This window comes from Budorcas taxicolor, chromosome 5, assembly GCF_023091745.1.
Source record: "Budorcas taxicolor isolate Tak-1 chromosome 5, Takin1.1, whole genome shotgun sequence".
NCBI lineage: Eukaryota > Metazoa > Chordata > Mammalia > Artiodactyla > Bovidae > Budorcas > Budorcas taxicolor.
Window position 1 is genome coordinate 142928480 of NC_068914.1, and position 21854 is coordinate 142950333.

Below are 21854 nucleotides of genomic sequence, written 5' to 3' on the forward strand. Positions count from 1 at the left end.
CATTGATTTACTACAGTCTGTAGGGTTGCAAAGAGTCGGACATGACTGAAGCAACTTAGCACAGCACAGCAACAAATATTTATTGAGCATCTCCTTCATGTCCATCACTCTTCGAAGGTCTGAGGCTACATAAATGGACAAAACAAAGAAAAGTCACTGTCCACATGGACTGACATTAAAGTGGAAAAATGACAAAGACAGTGAAGAAGTAAATTCTGTATAATAAGTGATCATGAATGCTAATAAGCAAAATGAAGCAGTGAAGGGTATTTTGTAGTGTCAAAGAATTGGATATTTAAATAAAGAAGTCAAGAAAGGCCTTGGGTCATCCAGATATCATTATATTTTTGCTTTGAGAATCAACTTAATGATCTAAATGTTCTCTTTCTCTTGGTTAAAGGTGTTTCTCCATTCTTACTATTATAAAATGCCTTTTCCACAGTATAATTACTCTTTATCAATAAAATGCATAGCAGATTGACAGGACTGTAATTTCTGTATAAAAATTGCTTACTGATGTTATCAAGGGATAGAAAAAAAAAAAACAAACCATTACAAGGCAGGGTAGAAAGAAGGGTAAGGGGTACCTGGGGCACGTTAAGAGTATATAAAATAGCCCTGACAAAAATGTAGTATGTGTGGAAATCTTATGTGTGTGTGTGTATAATACTTAATATTAAACAAATGAAAGAAGATTAAGTATATTTCAGATAAGACGGGACAATTTCAAAGATACACTATTTTCTATATGCTCTATCAAGTAACACCACACCAAAAAAAGATATTGGTTGGCTCTAAGATGCTATGAAAAATTGAAATGAGAGGTGGTGTAACTCCTACACTCAGGAAGCAAGTACAAGTGAGATATGACCAATAGAATTAAATGCACATAAAAACTGGTAACATAACAGAGAAAGATGACTGCGTGTGAGTGGGTGAAGTGTGCAGCAGGCGACTCTGCTCACACCTGTAGCTGCGCAGGAAGCTCTAGTTTGGCCGAGGCTGTGGTGGACACTGTGGCTTCCAGGGGAGATGGCACTCAGCCTGTGAGGTCAACATGGGTGGAGGTGCTGTTCGTTATGTGGCTGAAACAATGGCTTTTTCCTTGTAAACATATTAACGTATGTTAACAAAGGAAATACTACAAAGTGGGTGAAATGAGGACATTTTCAGGGGAATAAAGTGAAGAAGACATTAGTGAAGAAAGTGAGACTAGTCTTAAGATATTCACAGATACTCTAGAAAAGGGAAAGACTATGCTTTCATACTTAAAAGTAAACAAAACTGTCCATTCATACACATGTGAAGGCAAGATTAAGGCATAGGAATTATATTAATATGGATTGTATCAAAATTCAGTTACCTTTTTATTAATACTAGAAATTATATTAATATCCCTGAATTAATGGATTACATTCACATGTACAAATGTAAAATTTGGTATTATGAGTTATCAAATGTAAACTTTGGTATTATAATTAAATATGCCAGTGAGAATTTTGAACCTAATTGCAAGTTAATGACTAAAAGTGACTTTACGAATCTTGCAAATATTAAAAATCTTATTCCATTAAGGGATGGCTTCTTTAAGAGTGTAATTGTTTTACTAAACATTGTAAACAGTGTGTGTATATTAAGGTCTGGTAGTCCATACAGAGCGGATTACCTCCCTCCTTTTTTTCTGGTTGAAAATGATGTATTTTAAAAGTATTTGGGTTTTTAAATAGTATAGACCAAAGAATTATATTTCATAAACTTGAAATTTACATGCAAGGATAAGATTTCTAGAATATTAGTATATAAAAAAGCTGCTTACTTACTTTACTGAATATTTAAATTTAATTCTGTGTCTAATGTTTAGATCTTTGTTTTGATTCCAGTTTTTTGAAAACAGATTTGTCAAAATTCCTGTTGCCTTAGGTAAGTGAAGGTCTTTGAAGTACAAAATCAACTACAGATTCACTGAGAAAGAAATAGAAAATACAAGACTACATTCCTGAAAGTTTGGGCTAACAAAGTTTTAAAAATATGTGGCTTAAAATCTAGCTATATTCTAGAAAAAAACCTCTGACCCACTATTGTAGACACTGGCATTTCAGTTCGTAGGAGTGTGTGAACTTGGGAAGTTTGGGAAAAGTTTAGAATTTTCAAAGATTAATAATAAAGTCCAAAAATGTAAAAGAATAGTTTATGCCAGTATAAGTTCAGAATAAAATTGCAAAGTGTTCTATTCTCTCATAAATGTAGAGCAAATTTTTGCATGCCTTTTATTTACTATGTTCAGTTCAGTTCAGTCACTCAGTCGTGTCCAACTCTTTGTGACCCCATGAATCACAGCACACCAGGCCTCCCTGTCCATCACCATCTCCCAGAGTTCACTCAAACTCACGTCCATCGAGTCAGTGATGCCATCCAGCCATCTCATCCTCTGTCGTCCCCTTCTTCTCCTGCCCCCAATCCCTCCCAGCGTCAAAGTCTTTTCCAATGAGTCAACCCTTCTCATGAGGTGGCCAAAGTACTGGAGTTTGAGCTTTAGCATCATTCCTTCCTTAGAACCCAGTAAAATTGGAGATTTAATTAACAAAAATCAGCTGTATTGATTTATCAGTTGGAGAAAATCTTATTACTGGAAATTTATTTACTTAGAGATGCTTATTGAAAAAGAAAATATTCATTATTAAAATACATTTTGTTACAGGGCTAAGAATTTTTAGACCTGAAAATAAATATTGTGTTGTTGTTTAGTCACTAAGTTGTGTCCGACTGTTCTTGGGACCCCATGGACTGTAGCCTGCCAGGCTCCTCTATCCTTGAGATTCTCCAGACAAGAATAATGGAGTGGGTTGCCATTTCCTTTTCCAGAGAATATACCCAACCCAGGGATGGAACCCTAGAATCCTACATTGGCAGGAAGATTATTTACCACTGAGTCACTAGTGAAGCCCATTAAAAATAAATATTATATTAATCTAAATGCTCAGATTGTGAGTAGCTTTTGTTAGGAATTTTCTGTTTCCTATTTTTCCTCAAGAAATATTCCAATGATTTTAGCAGGTTTAAATTGGGGCATACAATTGTCTCTCAGCATCCCTGGGGGATTGGTTCCAGGAACCCTATGGATACCAAATTCTGCAGATGCCCAAGCCCTTTATATAAAATTGTGTAGCATTTGCATATAATCTCAGCACATCTTACATATACTTTAAATCATTTCTATATTACTTATGATATCTGATTCAATGCACATGTTGTGTAAATAGTTTAAGTACAATGTGGAAAGTAAAAGTGTTAGTCACTCAGTCATGTCCCACTCTTTGCAACTCCATGGACTGAAGCTTACCAGGCTTCTCTGTCCATGGAATTCTTCAGGCAAGAGTACTGGAGTGAGTAGCTATTACTTTCTCCAGGGAATCTTCCCAACCCAGGGATTGAACCTGGGTCTCTTGCATTGCAGGCAGATTCTTTACCATCTGAGCTACAAGGGAAGTTCAAGTACAATGAACTCACTTTATAAATAGTTGCCAGTTTGCTGTACATTCAAGTTTTGCTTTTTTGGAACTTTCTGAAATTTTGTTTTTCAAATATTTTCCATCAGTGGTTGGTTGAATTTATGGATGTGGAACTTGTAGATACAGAGAGCCACTTATATATGAAAAGAATGTGAAAATTGATCTATTTAATTAATTTGGTTTATACTGATGTATTTCACAAAGATTCTAACATACTCTGTTTTGAGGTAGACATAAGAAATAAGAAACACAGGTGTATCTTTTATACTTAACAGCAGATCTTCTGAACAAAAAGATGCCAGGCTGCAGTCAAAAAGATTTTCACATCTTTATCTGAAGACTGTCCCTAGGTTGGGAAGATCCCCTGGAGGAGGGCACAGCAACCCTCTCCAGTATTTTTGCCTGGAAAATCCAATGGATAGAGGAGCCTGGCAGGCTACAGTCCATGGGGTCTCACAAAGTCGGACATGACCAAAGCAATTGAGCACGTGTGCATGCATAAGAACTAAATCAAAGTTTTCATCAGAAAATAGCAGACATTGTTTCAAAACGGAATTGATACTGTCTGTGGTATTGTCTGTGGTAGGAGAAACTTCTGATTAGCCATTTTAAGAAGACATTGTATTTTTATCAAACTTCATCACCTTATATTTAAATATATATATACATGTTATATAACATGGATTTCCCAGGTAACTCAGAGGTAAAGAATCGGCCTGCAATGTAGGAAACACGAGTTTGACCCCTGAGTTGGGAAAATCCCATGTGGTAGGAAATGGCAACCCACTCTGGAATGCTTCCCTGGGAAATCCCATGGACAGAGTAGCCATTAGGCTAAAGTCCATGGGGTGGCAAAGAGTCAGACATGACTTAGTAACACAACAACAACATTATGTAATATATATAGATTATATATTTTTTATATTTAATAAAGAGTTTTATATAAGTTAAAATATTTCATTTTTTTCCTTTTTTCTGGACAAGCATGTCATTTAAAATTTTTTGTCTTTATTTTATTTCTTTTTACCTTTCTCAAAGATTAAAAATATATTTTCTGTATTTCATTCCCTTATGTGTGTACATGCTAAGTCACTTCAGTTGTGTCTAACTCTTTGAGACCCTATGGACTGTAGAAAAATCCATGGGATTTTCCAGGCAAGAATACTGGACTGGGTTGCCATTCCCTCCTCCAGGGGATCTGCCTGATCCAGGGATCAAACCTACATCTGTTAGGTCTCCTGCCTAGGCAGGCAGGTTCTTTACTGCTAGTGCAACCTGGGAAGCCCTTTATCCCCTTATACATATACTTACGTTTAGCATTTCATTTGCCTGATATAGGGAGCTACGTTTAATTTTCCAAGATGTATATCTAGTTGTTTAAGCACAATTTATGGAGTTTTGTATTATTTATTTTCTGATTCACCCATTTAAGTAACTTGTCTGGTTGTCTACTATGTCAGGACCTAAAATAATAAATAGTAATGGACATATCCTTGTGGAAATTAAAATTGTTGGAGAAAATATACATCAGGAAAATAACTAAATAAATTATTTTTAGCTTTTGGTATTTATTATTGCCTCAAAAAAGGTAAATTATCAACCTGGTACTATGACAAATAATATACAGGTAACTGACCTAATGTCAGAGTTCTCCAAAGAGCTCTAAGGGAGTATAGATTGGAACAGGTATTTTACAAACTGAATTATTTCAGTTAGTTAGGTAAAGAAAAGGATGAAGAACAATTTAGGCAAGAATATTAGGATGTGTGAAGACCCAGTGATGTTAGGAAAAATTGTTCATTTAATGAGGAATGATGCGGCAAGAGCAAAAAGATAGAAGAAAGTGTATAATGCTTTCAAAGACAAGGCCAGAGCAGAGGCAGGCAATTGAGAATAATTTCTTATTTAAAACAGGTCAAATCTTGTAACTGACATAGATATACAAACAATAAATTGGGGGAATTCCAGATTCTTTACTCTTTCAACAAGTTGAAAAATGGTGACCTTCACTAACATAAGAACATATGTAGGATGATGATATTGTTTACTTTGTTTCATTTTTGAGGTGTGGAGTTTTAGTTGTTAATATTTGGGACATTTGAGGAGATGCTAACTGACAAAGAATAAGTGAGCTGAAACCTAAAGAAGAAATCTTCTCAGCATGTGCACATGTGTAAACACGTGATAAGTAGTAATTGAGACAAGGATGGTGGATGCAGAAGACCAAGAAAATGTAAAGAAGAAATGGTTAAGAAGAAAGAAGTGGTGAATGGTATTGAATTCTATTAGATACAGGATGCTTGGGGCTGGTGAAAAAAAAAAAAGTTCAACTAAAAGAGAAATAAAGGATCCATTTAGTGAAGCAGAGATCACTTATGATCTAACAGTGTGCTGATGCTGAGGAGTCATTAGGTAGGAGTTAGAATGCAATGGCTTGAGTAGTGAGAATAAAATATAATAGTGATGAAATTCAATGGCACTTTGAGAATTTTTCTGAGTGATAGAGAGCAAAGATAGTATCTTTTATTGGGATTGAGGTCTAATGATGATGAAAATTGTATAATTTAAAAAAATTGTAATTTAAAACTGATGTGAAGGATAGTACTAAGAAGATATTGAATATTCAGAAAGAAAGCAGAGTGATAAATAGCGTGTGATTCTTGGGCAGTGGAGTGAATAGATTCAAATATAGTTGAAATTGGCTTTATTGAAGAGGAAGGAAGTCATCTCTGTTGAACAGGAGAGAAGATAAGATGCATGCATATACACGGAGAAAGATGAGGTAATCTGTTAGTTTTTCTTTTTCTGTGATATAGGTCATCTTCTGAGAACAAAGAGAGGGTGTGGAAGAGAGATTTGTTAAGAATGGAGAATGGGTGATAAAATTAGTTTCAGAGAATGTGAAAGAATGAGGACTTGAAGGAAGCAATAGGATTCCTAGCAGCATTAAAGTGATTTCATGTTGGTGATTGTGAATAAATACTGCAGTATATCTGATCTGTTCTAAAAAGCACTTGGCATCTCAGGTGTTGACAGAGAGGAACAGATAATTTACCTCATACATAGGGTGATTTTACTGAACAAGTGGGACCAGAAAACGTTCCAGGAAGTTAATGATTGGCAGAAGAGAATCAAGGTTGATAAGAAAGAAGGTGAAGAAAGAAGTATACTGATAGAGCGGAATGAGGTCAAACGGGCTGCAGACATCAACGAGATCAGAGAATTTTCATGTTGGAGAGAGATAAATGAGCAATCTTGAAAGGTAAGAGTGTTTGTGGAGGTTGCTAAGTTTATATAAGACACTTTTTAAGATGAAATACTTAAAGATATTCAAAGACCAAGGTGTTCCCATGGGGGGCTTGGCTGTGGCAGAATGAGGAAGTTACTGTAGATGAGGAGACAGAGAAATTGTATAATCAGGATATAAGAGGATGGTTCATATGCACATTAATGGATCAGAATACTGTGATTCAACAGCCTGGTCAATAATGAGGATGCCTGGGAGCACATAAGCCATGATGAGAGGAGGGAAAATGAATGTTAGAGTCATAAATAAGTGGAAGAGACTTAAAAAAGATGGTGTCTGTACTGTGGTTCTCAGTCATCAGGTACAAACTAAGAGACACATTTGGAAATTTATATTAAAATGGTTCTTTTTTTATCCGTAAGCTGCCGATCATGGAAGTCTTTCAAATTATATGTATTTATTATAACACACCAAGCTTTCCAAGTGGCTCAGATATTAAAGAATCTGCCTGCAATTCGGGAGACCCAGGTTTGATTCCTGGGTTTAGAAGATCCCCTGTAGAAGGGAATGGCTAACCGTTCCAGTATTCTTGCCTGGATAATCCCATGGACTGAGGAGTCTGACAGGCTACAATCCATGGGGTCGCAAAGAGTCAGGCATGACTGAGCAACTAACATCCGCAAACACACACACACACACACGACTATATTAAACTATATTATGAAAGTGAAAGTCGCTCAGTCATGCCCAACTGTAGATTTCATGGACTATAGAGTCCATGGAATTCTCCAGGCCAGAATACTGGAGTCGGTTGCCATGCCCTTCTCCAGGGTATCTTCCCAACCCAGGGATTGAATCCAGGTCTCCCGCTTTGCAGGTAGATTCATTACCAGCTGAGCCACAAGAGAAGCCCAAGAGCACTGGAGTGGGTAGCCTATCCCTTCTCCAGTGGATCTTCCCCACCGAGAAATCCAACTGGGATCTCCTGCATTGAAGGCTGATTCTTTATCAACTGAGCCATCAGGGAAGCTGATATTAAGCTGATAAACTATATTGTATGCTATAATGAACACAATGTAAAAATAAACTTCATTCTCTGGGTGGTGATATCAACTATCACCAAGTAATAACCAAGAATTAAGAATTATCTATTATAATTTAACCAGTAAAGCCTAAAAATAATTTCTATTTTCATAACTACATACTTTTCCATGTATCCCATGGTACTCTTATTTCATGTAATCTCTAATACAATATGCAATTGTCCAGTTTTCTTTTCCTTTGAGGCCTCAGGCTTGATATTAAAATACTCTTATTAAGCAGTCATTAAATGTAATATTTTTCTTATGCATTTTAAATTTGAAATTTGTAATTTATGAAATGGTTTTTGAAATATTAAAGGTATTTTTTATTTCCTGATTGGTATTTTGTGGGGGAGGTAAATTACAAATGAGTAGTTTCATGAAAACTTCCTTTGTAGTTTTTCACACATGCTTTGAATAACAAATGATTATAAGTCATTATTAGATTATTTTCAACCAAGAATCTTCCCTGAAGGTTCTTACACCACATTATCCTCTGTATAACTTTATTTTCAGCATACAGCAATTTTATATTATTTAATATCTTTATATTGTTTAGTATCTTTGACTTTCCTGCAAAGTTTCTTTTTAAATTTATTCTTCAAGTTGGTGAGTATGATTGTTTCTGTTTATTTCCTTCTCTCAAGAAGTTAAAATTGTATGTAATTTTTGACATTAATATCAACAATCAACTCGTATTGCAGTTTAGGAAAAAATCATTTATGTAAAATTACTTTACATGCTCACTTTGTAAACAATGGTGTGGAGTATGAATGAAGCTATCTTTTGTATTTTTTGATTCTTTGTCTTGGAATTTTCCTGTTGTTCTTTTCTCCAATTGTTTAGCCTCTTTTATTAAATAACCCACATTTTTCTCATTATTTTAAAATGTTGGATCAGTTGATGTTTTCATTATTTGGTTTCCATACATACTAGCTAATTATTTTCCAAAAGGGAAAGATTTAAATTAACCATAAGTCTGTGAAAATGAATGTCTGTTTTCCTGCACATTGTCCAACTCTGTGTGGTTGAATTTGATTTATTGATTCTGTAGGTTAACATCTATATCATTAATATGTTGGTCTGTATTTCTTTGTTTAGTGATGAAGAAAAAGTCTTTTCATGGGGTTATTATTGACAAAAATCTTTACATTAGCAATAAAATGATGTTTTTATAATTTAACCTAATTCTCTTTCTTGTCTATGTGTGATTAGAAACTTATAACTATTTACTTATACTTTCTTTGAATGTTTTATTAATTTATCATCTCATGGTTTGCATTTAACGTTTTGATTTATCTGAAATTTGTTCAAGTATATGTTGTGAAATTAGCGATCTAAGTCTATGTATTGCTTCAATTTGAACTAATATTCCATCTGATTCTATCACTTTTAGCATTTCCTAGATCATGTTTATTTAATTATCAATCCTCAAAAACAATAGTCATCTTTCTTTCTTTTTTGGGACAAAGAAAAAGGCAGTTTAATTATGCTAAACATTTAAACAGCAACATTCTTACAATGCCAATATACTCTTAAATACCAAATTTTTGCTGGTGCTAAATGAATTCGTCAAAACTTTCAGAAAACAATCTGAGGAGGTGAGAAAAATTCTTAATTTGAAAATAAGTTTATCCCAGTTTTTTCAAAATTTACTCTTAGTAAATTTATAGAAGGATAAATATAGGATATGGAAAAGGTTTTATGAATAATATTGTAAAGTAATTAGCTTCCAATTAAAATAAATAAACTTATATTTTAAAAATTAAAAAAATTGTCTGTTATTCAATACTTCTAAATATTGAAAAATTTTTTAAAGTGTAAAATAAGTAAACAAACAAACAAAAATAAATAGCTTGTATCATGCATTCTTTTATTTTCAAAAAAATAGAGAGCAATGCATGCAAAAACTCTACCTACAAGTAACCACTGAAAATACAGCCTATTTATTCAGTTCAGTTCAGTCACTCAGTCGTGTTGGACTCTGCAACCCCATGAATCGCAGCATGTCAGGCCTCCCTGTCCATCACCATCTCCTGGAGTTTACCCAAACTCATGTCCATTGAGTCGGTGATGCCATCCAGCCATCTCATCCTCTGTCATCCCCTTCTCCTTCTGCCCCCAATCCCTCCCAGCATCAGAGTCTTTTCCAGTGAGTCAACTCTTCCCATGAGGTGGACAAAGTACTGGAGTTTCAGCTTTAGCATCAGTCTTTCCAATGAGCACCCAGGACTGATCTCCTTTAGGATGGACTGGTTGGATCTCCTTGCAGTCCAAGGGACTCTCAAGAGTCTTCTCCAACACCACAGTTCAAAAGCATCAATTCTTCAGCACTCAGCGTTCTTCACAGTCCAACTCTCACATCCATACATGACCACAGGAAAAACCATAGCCTTGACTAGACGGACTTTTGTTGGCAAAGTAATGTCTCTGCTTTTCAATATGCTATCTAAGTTGGTCATATCTTTCCTTCCAAAGAGTAAGGGTCTTTTAATTTCCTGGCTGCAATCACCATCTGCAGTGATTTTGGAGCCCCCCAAAATAAAGTCTGACACTGTTTCCACTGTTTCCCCATCTATTTCCCATGAAGTGATGGGACCAGATGCCATGATCTTCGTTTTCTGAATGTTGAGCTTTAAGCCAGATTTTTCACTCTCCTCTTTCACTTTCATCAAGAGGCTTTTTAGTTCCTCTTCACTTTCTGTGTAAGGGTGGTGTCATCTGCATATCTGAGGTTATTGATATTTCTCCTGGCAATCTTGATTCCAGCTTGTGCTTCTTCCAGCCCAGTGTTTCTCATGATGTACTCTACATTTAAGTTAAATAAGCAGGGTGATACAGCCTATTAGAAATCTATTATTTTGCTTTAATAATATATATTCCATTATACAATATATAATATATAAAAATAATATCTGTTACATTAAACAATAGTATACTAGGGTATAAATGTACCATAGCTTTAACACTTCCTTAATTGTGAATTCTGTTGATAACTTTTTGTTCTTTGTTTTTACAATTTAGCTCTTAGTAAATAAAAACAAAAGATAGGTTCTGCCTAACTTTAAATATTTAAAAAATATTTTGTAAGATAAATTGCTTAAGATAGAATTGCTGGTTAAGATTCTACTTATTTTATGCTTTCATAAGTATTGATAATTTTGTACTCACAATCATTGGCAGTTCAACAAAGTATTAATTATTTAGTGTTCTCACAGGTGAAATGTGCTCTATTATTTTCATTTGTGTTTCTTTATTAATGAGGCAATAAATTTTTTAAATTTTATTCATCACCTTTAAATTTCTCTTGTCCCTTTTTGGCAAATCATTGGTATTATTTCTTAATTTTAGATGGCTTATTTGTTTGCCTCTGTGTGTGTATGTGCTTGCAAATATGATCTAGTTAAGTAGAAAAACGACGTTAAGCTGGCAGATGGAGAGATACATGGTTATTATGCAAATGTAGAATTTATCCAGTTCATGAAAGACATAGGTTTTTTCCCCATCTATTAGTCAAGAATCTACTGCCTAATGAATTATTTCAGTGATACAGTGAACTATATGTCAATGTGGTTTGAAATAAAAATTTTAATATTAAATTTAAATAATTATACCTTTGTTAATATAGCTGTGTTTTAACCATAGTTCACACATTGTTGAAATTATTCATTATATAGAGAATGTTGAGAAGGAAAACATATCTGCTTTAAACCTACTCCTTTGAAAACCTGATTCAGAGAGGAAATGAAATGCATCTTATTAATCTTATTAAAGGAGAATAAAACTATTTTTCTCAATAAGGACTGCAAAGTGAGATGGAGATTTAGTCTCCCATTTTCTCCCTTTTTTTCCCTTTTAATGTTATACCTAAAAGCTTACTTGTACTTCAGAATGAATGCATTTTTCACTGTCTGATTTGATATAATCACCACTTACCCTTTTCCCTCACTTTTCTCTACTGCATAGATATTAAAGAGAGGCACAGAAAGATACCCAGAGTGAGCTGAAGCAGTCTAAGTTTAAAAAAAAGAAAAAATGCTTAAGAGTAAGCAAAACAAAGGTATTGTAAACAAGCAAGAGGTAATCTACGCAGAACCAAAATTCTCCAAGTCTCAACAGCAAAAAATATCCAAGACAAATCAGAGAAATGTCCAGTCAAGAGAACAGCAAGTAGACTACATGGAACTGAAATTTCCCAGATCTCACCTTCAGCACAGAAAACAGAAAAAAGGAAAAGGTACATTATTATAGTGCTATATTTTGCTATTTGCTAGATCTTGATTCTTGGGTTTTGAAAATTACTTCTTTCAAAGCCATTGTATAATAAAATTGCCTCATTACACTGATTACCTATCTTCAGAACTCTCCTTAGTCATTTTAGATATTACCATGAAATTTTTTTGTCTCTTAAATAATCTTTCACTATGTTCATTTCCTCTGAAATATTCCTACAGAATTGTATTACTTGTAAGAATTATTCTGTAAAATCTACTGCTTATTTTTCAAGTAATTTTAAAAATAATTCTTGTTATTAGTCTTCAGTTCAATGTAACTCAGTCCCACAACTGTTTTTGAATTTTTACTGTTGCTCTGATCCAAAACTATGATACCTATAAAGATGAAGCTGCAATAACCACTTAGCTTCAAAAAAACTAACAGAATTTGTTAAAGATAGATTACAGAAAAATATAATAATAATTAATTCGATATTGGAGTTAAAGCTGAAAAATGAGTAGAATATGATAATAATGTTCTAACCTAAGCAACTGAGTAGTTAATCATCTTATGTTCCATTAAGAAAAATAAGGTTTACTCACCATTAAGAAAAATGTGTTTAATCTAGTAAAGGCAGATCGTATATAAAATTTGAATTGTCTCTTGATCAGTTCAGAGGAAAATGCCCATAAAGAAATTGGATTTTAAAGACTAGATGTCCCAGAAGAGGATGGAAAAGGGTAGGAAAGACATGACCGTAGGTAAGATTGCAAACAGAGACAATACAGGTGAAAAGTCTATCATAGAGAAAAAGAACATATATGACTTAAGCAGAGGAAGATTCAAGAAGGATACCTATGAAATGCATGTCCAGAGAGGAGAAAATAAACTATGTCTAATAAATGACAAGTGGAAAATTACTTCTTTGGACTTAGCAAAGTCCAAAAATTGGGGGTTTGGCAAAGTCCAAAAAATTGGAATTTCTGTTTGAGTGCCAAGAAAAGCATATAAGCTACACTGAGGGTTAAGAAGTTGAAGGAAATTTATTATGGGAATAAAGTTAGTCCAGAAAACATTTTTACAATTCTCACTGAGAAAAAAACAACATAAGAGAAATGATGATAATAAATGAAAGACCTATATGAATAACAAGGAATTATATTAGATTTTCAGATGTCTGAGCCCAAACCTGGATGAATGTGACAAAATTTATAGAAAGAAATGAGGAAGAAGATGGCAAAAAAGAAAAACTTTCTCTTAGAAAATAAATGTTCTAAAGGAGGCTGGGTGGCATGGAGTAATTAGGGCATACAATAGGTTTTAACTTGGGCCATAAAGAAATTGCTTTTCCTCTGAATTGAAAAGAAGATAATAAGGTATGACTATATGAATATCCATATAGTAGGGTAGAATATATGAACATTCATATTTTCAGGAAGGTGGTCAAGGTAAGGAAATTCATGGTTTCAATTTCCTTGTAAAACAAGAAATTTCTTGGTGCTTGAGTTAGAGTCTTACTGAGGCTTGATAATTTTTTTTTTTTTGGTAGTCAAAGAGGGACTTTGGGCATAAATTGACCAAAACTAAGAAGATTAGACATGCTAATATTTATCCACGATACTATTTAATTTCTAAACTTGGAAATTTGACTCCTCACACTCTTTCATCCATGACACATTCAAAAAATCTTGAAAAGGACCACATGTTCAAATAACCTGCTTCTCTCTTGGACTGATGTCTACCTGCTTTCAGGAAGAATACTGACACAGACTCTCTAAAAGTCTCTCATCTTTCACTCTAAACATTTTTCAATCCTTTCTTATGTTTCAAGAAAAATGGTCATACCTTTTTAAAATAGGTGTCTGCAAAGATTTCATACTGTTCTTAAAGTTAAAAATGATAATAATCCTATAGTCTTACAGGTTATCCCTCCACTTCCATTCCCTTCTTTGCTCCCTGAATTCCAGTCAGACTATAATTTCAGTTCCATGAGTACATCAAACTTCCTGTCATCTGAAATCATTTATTGATAACTCTCCTCGAGTTTGATTCCTGGGTCAGGAAGATCCTCCGGAGCAAGAAATGGGAACCCACTCCAGTATTGTTTCTTAGAGAATCCCATGGACAGAGGAGCCTGTTGGATTATAGTCCACAGGGTCACAGAAGAGTCAGACAAGACTTAGTGCCTAAACAACAACCCCAAGTGGTGACTTCCTCCATGTCTTTTGTACTTCAAGAAATAATTAGCTCTTACTCTCCTCCAGCTTTCAGTAAAATGTCTTTTTTTTTTTTTTTTTAATAAGTGCATTTCCTGTTCTCATGTGTCTGGATTAAAACTTGGTGAACATACTTGTATGTCTTTGTAAAATTTATGATAATTATTTCTTATCTCAACAAAGAGCAAAAATGTGCTTTGCTATTTCCCCCTTGACTGATTGATTGGCTAATGGGTGAATATTAATATTCACATAGAATTTTGAAAAAAAAATTTTTGCATGACAACATTGTTTTCTCTAGGTGTATTTCAAGTCTCCTAGCTGAGAGTATATTTTCAAATTGTTCAGAGTAGATAATTTATAGATGACTAGGCGAGGAATACTCAAAGATGCTGGTGAGTCAGGTGACATACCTGGGGCATCAAACAGGATCAGAAAGAACTGAAGTCAAGAAAAAGCTAAAAAGGAGGAAATCTGGGTATCAAAGAACTCATACAAGGATTGGAAAATGAATGACTGCCCTCTGAGAGTGAAACAAAATGGATTTAAATTTCATATTTGATGATTTGTGGGAAATGATGAAACTTCATCATTGTTTCTGTTTCCTTTAGTGTTACACCACCGATCTATAGTCTGGCAAGTGATAACTGGCAGCCTGGGGACCTTGTGCGTGGTTTTGTTGACAACAGTGTGTGTCTTGCTTGCAAACTGTAAGTAATTAAGAAAATAATCTGTCCTTGGTACAGTCAATATATCAACCACGTAATACGTTTCAATGATTTGTGATCAAGACTGAATTTTTATTGTCCTAATTATTTTATCCTAAACAGAACTAATTATTACCATGATTTTTGCCATAGCATATTCCAACAAAGAAGACCCAAATCAAAAAATGTCACCTGATCCCACTCTATCATCTAAAAATGGTGGTGAGTACTCTCTCTGTTTGGTCCACTTCTAATATTGATTATTAGGGTTAAAAGGTTTGTTTTCCTAACATCCACAAAACTTCAGTGAATCAGATAGAAAAAAAATCCTCTTATGGTATGTTTAATCTTTTATCACAGAACTATTAATGTTGGGAAAGATGAGAAAGATGACAGGAGAATGCAAGAAGACCCAAAGTATTATGTATAATAGGTAACTGTTGTTTGTGATTTGATTATTTTTAGGAGAAAAATGGCATAAATTATATTAAGGTGGGAGCAAGAGAAATGGGTGAAGAGGAAAAGAACACAAATGAAAAACAAAGGAGTTATGTCTCAATAACATTGTTTTTGTTTCTAGCTTTCCCTGATGGAGATGATTCCTCTAGCATTTATGAAGTTAGAAGAATTTTGATTTTATTAAAAGACATTAATTTTATTTATACATTGATATTTTGGCTATAATATAGAGAGCTGTTATTGTTTTGAATTCTTTTTTTTTTTTTTTCACTTATTGCAAGTTTACTCAGTCCTAACAGTAAATTCAGCACTTAAAAGAAAGAGAAAGAATGCAAGAGATAGGGAGAGAATATTTCTGAGCCTATTTTTTCAGGAAGTCGGGATGGTTCCCCTCTGACTTTCTTTCAAGGAAATCTTTCCTTTTTCAAGAACAGTGTTAGATTCTCAGCACAGATGCATTTGCCAAGAAAGGTTTTCCATACACTAAAACCAAAAGGGTAGGGTCCCTTTGTCGCTGAGGCCAAAGACATTCCTCATGAGTATTCCTGATGAACATTTCCTATAAGCGCGGGGGGGTGGGGTGGGGGGTGGGACGGGGGGATAAACAAAGAAATAAAAAGGAAGTAATAAAAATAATGCAGTAGTTTGAGCATGACATAAAAATATTTTGGTTTAACACTCCCTAAATAGGAAAAGGAGTACGTCAAGGCTGTATATTGTCACCCTGCTTCTTTAACTCATATGCAGAGTACATCATGAGAAACGCTGGGCTGGAAGAAGCACAAGCTGGAATCAAGACTGCCAGGAGAAATCTCAATAACCTCAGATATGCAGATGACACCATCCTTATGGCAGAAAGTGAAGAGGAACTAAAAAGCCTCTTGATGAAAGTGAAAGAGGAGAGTGAAAAAGTGGGCTTAAAGCTCAACATTCAGAAAACGAAGATCATGGCATCTGGTCCCATCACTTCGTGGGAAATAGATGGGGAAACAGTGGAAACAGTGTCAGACTTTATTTTTTGGGGCTCCAAAATCACTGCACATGGTGACTGCAGCCATGGAATTAAAAGACCCTTACTGCTTGGAAAAAAAGTTATGACCAACCTAGATAGCATATTGAAAAGCAGAGACATTACATTGCCTACAAATGTCCGTCTAGTCAAGGCTATGGTTTTTCCAGTGTTCATGTATGGATGTGAGAGTCGGACTGTGAAGAAAGCTGAGCGTTGAAGAACTGATGCTTTTGAACTGTGGTGTTGGAGAAGACTCTTGCAAGTCCCTTGGACTACAAGGAGATCCAACCAGTCCATTCTGAAGGAGATTAGCCCTGGGTGTTCTTTGGGAGGAATGATGCTAAAGCTGAAACTCCAGTACTTTGGCCACCTCATGGGAAGAGTTGACTCATTGGAAAAGACTCTGATACTGGGAGGGATTGGGGGCAGATGGAGAAGGGGATGACAGAGGATGAGATGGCTGGATGGCATCACCAACTTGATGGACCTGAGTTTGAGTGAACTTCGGGAGATGGTGATGAGGCCTGGCGTGTTGCAATTCATGGGGTCGCAGAGTCCAACACGACTGAGTGACTGAACTGAACTGAAGAAATTTAAAAGGACCCAACAGTTATGAAAGTGGAAGTCTAAGTAAAGATTAAAAAAGATGAAAAGAACTAATTTCAAGTCTAATTGAAAATAAATTTTCTGAGTAAAAAGAGAAAATCTCAACAGATGCAATAAACAGAGACTAGATACATCAGTTGTTAATTTTTTATTTAAATTAGTGATTGACTCGAAAAACTGCTTGTTGTCTCTCAGAAAAATATAAACAACCTATGAATGTCAAATATTAGCCATTCGCATTGCTTGTGTTTTTGTTTTCCTTTCATTTATCTAATTTGAAAATAAAAAGAAATCAAACAGGAAATTAAGGAAATGCGAATTATAACCCCAATGAGTTAGCATTACATAATCACCAATATGATTAGAATTTGAAAAGACTGACAGTAACAAGCTTTAGTAAGGATGTGGAGGTTATTGTACTGGCACAACCCCTTAACAAGCCTACTCTTAGAAACTTAAAAAAGAGAAATGAAGGCCTATGTCCACATAAGACATGTACAAGAATATCTAGAGACACTTTATTTATAATAACTAAAAATTATAAGCAATCCAAATATAAACCTCCAGATGAATGAATAACAAATCGTGGGTTAGTAAATAATGGACTACTCAGTAATGAAAAGGAATGAAATCTCTACACACACATAAGTAGAGTCTATCTAGGCTTCTCCAGTATTTCTATCTGTCCCAGCAGTTGTCTCAGCAGATGAGGGGGCTTGTCTCCCATGCACAGGACCTAGGACTAGAATGCCCAGATTGTGGCTCACCCTGCTTGTTCTTTAGGGTGAAGGTCCTTCTCCTTGTATCAGATCCCTCCCAGTGGTGCAGGTCCTGAAATGAAGCCTTTTTCCCCATGCTACCAGGTTACACATTTCCTGCTGTTTTGATTTTATAGGAGTCCTTCCACCAGTTTCCAGTTAGTTTTTCTTGAGCATTGTTACACATGTAGATATTTTTTTGATGTGCCTGTGGGAAAATGAGTTCCATGTCTTCCTACTCCACCATATTGTTCCCCCTCCCTAAGTCTACATTTTTTATGATTATAAAAAATTATTAAAATACACAAATTATGTGGTTATTAAATAGTTGAAGTATAAGTTTTTAAAAATTACTTACTGAATTTTATTCTGTGTATTTAAATTGCTTCCCTGGTAGCTAAGTTGGTAAAGAAATTGCCTGCAATGCTGGAGACTGAGGTTCAAACCCTTGGTAGGATAGATCTCCTGGAGAAGGAAATGGCAAGGAATATTTAAATTAACAGCAAAAATTTTGACAAAAGTGAAATAGCTCATTAGTTGCTTTTTGTGTTCATATGGTTATATGTTGATTAGCTTTTTATTTATGACATTTATTTATTCACTTATTTATTTGACTGTGCTGGGTCTTAGTTGCAGTACATGGGATTTTCCATCATCTTTGTGGCATGTGGAATATTTCTAGTTGCCACATGCAAACTCTTAGCTGCAACATGTGGGAGCCAGTTCCCTGACCACAGATTAAGACTGGGTCTCCTGCACAGGGGCTCAGAGTCTTAGCCACTAGACTACGATATGCATGTATAATTTTGATTAGATCAAAAAACATATTTATAATGCATTTTCCCTATAGATAAAATTTTATAACAAAATTTAAGTAGAAAAATTAAAAACATGAGCTAATTCCTGTTCAGTTCAGTTGCTCAGTCGTGTCCAACTCTGTGATCCCATGAATCGCAGCACGCCAGGCCTCCCTGTCCATCACCAACTCCTGGAGTCCTCCCAAACCCATGTCCATCAAGTCAATGATGCCATCCAACCATCTTATCCTCTGTCGTCCCCTTCTCCTGCCCTCAATCTTTCCCAGCATCAGGGTCTTTTCCAGTGAGTCAGCTCTTGGCATCAGGTGGCCAAAATATCGGAGTTTCAGCTTTAGCATCAGTCCTTCCCATGAATACCCAGGACTGATTTCCTTTAGGATGGACTGGTTGTATCTCCTTGCAGTCCAAGGGACTCGCAAGAGTCTTCTCCAACACCACAGTTCAAAAGCATCAATTCTTCGACGCTCACCTTTCTTCACAGTCTAACTCTCACATCCATACACGACCACTGGAAAAACCATAGCCTTGACTAGATGGACCCTTGTAGGCAATGTAATGTTTCTGCTTTTCAATATGCTATATAAGTTGGTCATAAATTTTCTTCCAAGGAATAAGTGTCTTTTAATTTCATGGCTGCGATCACCATCCGCAGTGATTTTGGAGTCCCCCAGAATAAAGTCTGACACTGTTTCCACTGTTTCCCCACCTATTTCCCATGAAGTGATGGGACCAGATGCCATGATCTTTGTTTTCTGAATGTTGAGCTTTAAGCCAGATTTTTCACTCTCCTCTTTCACTTTCATCAAAGGCTCTTTAGTTCTTCTTCACTTTCTGCCATAAGAGTGGTATCATCACATATCTCAGGTTATTGATATTTCTCCCGGTAGCCTTGATTCCAGCTTGTGCTTCTTCCAGTCCAGCGTTTCTCATGATGTACTCTGCATAGAAGTTAAATAAGCAGTGTGACAATATACAGCCTTGATGTACTCCTTTCCCTATTTGGAACCAGTCTGTTTTTCCATGTCCAGTTCTACCTGTTGCTTCCTGATCTAAATATAGGTTTCTCAAGAGACAGGTCAGGTGATCTGGTATTCCCATCTCTTTCAGAATTTTCCACAGTTTATTGTGATCCACACAGTCAAAGGCTTTGGCATAGTCAATAAAGCAGAAATAGATGCTTTTCTGGAACTCTCTTGCTTTTTTGACGATCCAGCAGATATTGGCAATTTGATCTCTGGTTCCTCTGCCTTTTCTAAAACCAGCTTGAACCTCTGGAAGTTCATGGTTCACGTATTGCTGAAGTTAGCTATGGTTTTGTTTAAAACTTGTCCAGAAATATTACCAAAAAAATGCTTATTTTGCTTTCTACCTAATATCCATCTGTATAACAGACAGGAAGATATGGGAATTGTGTTAGTAGTAGTGACTTATTGTACAGAGTACACATTAAACATATTTCTACTCTTTAGAATGTTCCTGTGACCATTGTTCAACTCACTGGATTGGATTTGGAAGTAGTTATTATCATCTTTCGAGTAAAACCAAAACCTGGATGGAGAGCCATGCTGCCTGTGAAGAGCTAGATACCCACCTTCTAAAGATCGATATCAAGGGAGAGCTGGTAGGGGAAACACTTCTGCTTTTGTTTATTTGTTTGTTTTTGTTGTTGTTGTTATACCGTAACTGTATTTGATTTGAAAACATTAGTGATTGATGCCATAATTTGGGAAAACTGAAGTTCTCAAAAGTCTATGATATTTTGTTTCTTTGACTCAGTTTTATTAAGGAAAAATTAGAGAAACTCCACTTTTTGAACATTTAATGCTAGGAAAAAAGTACATTAATTAATGAGATATCTTGAGAGAAACTCGTATTAATACTAAGTGGATGTGTGACAGCCCTTGGGAGAAATTTAATCAATAATCTTTGAGTCAGAAAGGAGTGTATTATAATATGTACACATTTATGGTTTATGATTTTTTCCAAATAGGAAATTTTATCAATGCTTGAAGTAAAAGGATGGATAGGTCTCAAAATCAATGAAACAAGTGAATCCTGGTTATGGGAAGATGGCACCACAGTAATTGAAAACCTGTATGTACAGTGTTTTGATAATTGAACTTTTCTGAGATTATATCTGGGTTTTTTTGTGTGTGTGTGTGTTATGTGTGTAGGGAACAGAAAAAGCAACAAGATAAAGGAAATAATTATGTTTTTTGAGGATCAGTCTGTGGGATTTAATTGGGGGAAAAGTGCCAGTCCTTTCTAAATAATCTCAGCTTTAGAACCTTTACATTGTTAATTTTACTGGACTCTTAGGAGAAATTTGGGCATAGTTTCAGGCAAGTTGATAAATCTATACATTTCTATCAGTTTTATCATTTGTGATTTGCTTTTGTTGTTGTCCAGTCACTAAGTCATTTCCGATTCTGTGACCCCATGGACTGTCTTCCCTAACCTTTACTAACTCTCTGGGTTTGCTCAAAGTCATGTCCATTGGGTCAGGGCTGCCCTCCAACCATCTCATCCTCTATCACCCTCTTCTCCTCTTGCCCTTAATCTCTCCCCATGTGAGGGTCTTTTCCAATGTGTCAGCTCTTCACATCAGGTGGCCAAAGTATTGGAGCTACAGCTTCAGGATCAGTTCTTCCTTTGGCTTATAAACTGTCATTTGGCTTATAATTCTATTTAAACAAACAGGATTAGATACTGTTTAGTATCAACTGCTAAACTTAGTTTAAAGACTGTCAATCTTCAAGGGTTTGTTCTTATTTTATTTGTTTAATTTGTTCTTTTATTCTTTCTCATTTTGTTTGTTTTATTAATTTTAAGCTTGAGACAAAATTGGCATTTGAAGATTTTATTGCTTTAATTTTTTTACAGGTTTGAATTCCTGAAAATGGAGAAAGATGGTTGTGCATATATTGATGGAAATTATGTTTATACTGCTAACTGTTCATCTGGGAAAAGTTACGTGTGTGAGTTTAGTGTATAGCAGCTCAATTTTGCTAATACAAGTTGTTAATGAATCCTAATCAATTAAAGCACATAAAATATGTTGCTGCTTTTATAAAATTTTATTAGTTATTACTTCAGCTTTTTTTTACTGCATGCACAATACTTCAGTTACCTTTCCAAATTTTAAATGTACTCAAAATGAGGAAAATTTACCACCCATAAATTCCTTGGGAGTAAGTAGTCTCCTTATGAGAGCTCATATTAGTA

General features: G+C 35.1%; 1 protein-coding gene across 1 annotated transcript; it reads left to right on the forward strand.

The window, feature by feature from the left end:
* Positions 1-11873: 11873 nt before the first annotated feature.
* Positions 11874-21624, forward strand: LOC128048998 (killer cell lectin-like receptor subfamily I member 1). Its single transcript, XM_052641502.1, has 6 exons — positions 11874-12075; positions 14881-14979; positions 15130-15198; positions 20099-20250; positions 20620-20723; positions 21513-21624. The coding sequence occupies exons 1-6, from the start codon at positions 11874-11876 to the stop codon at positions 21622-21624; spliced, it is 738 nt and encodes a 245-aa protein (XP_052497462.1).
* Positions 21625-21854: the final 230 nt, after the last annotated feature.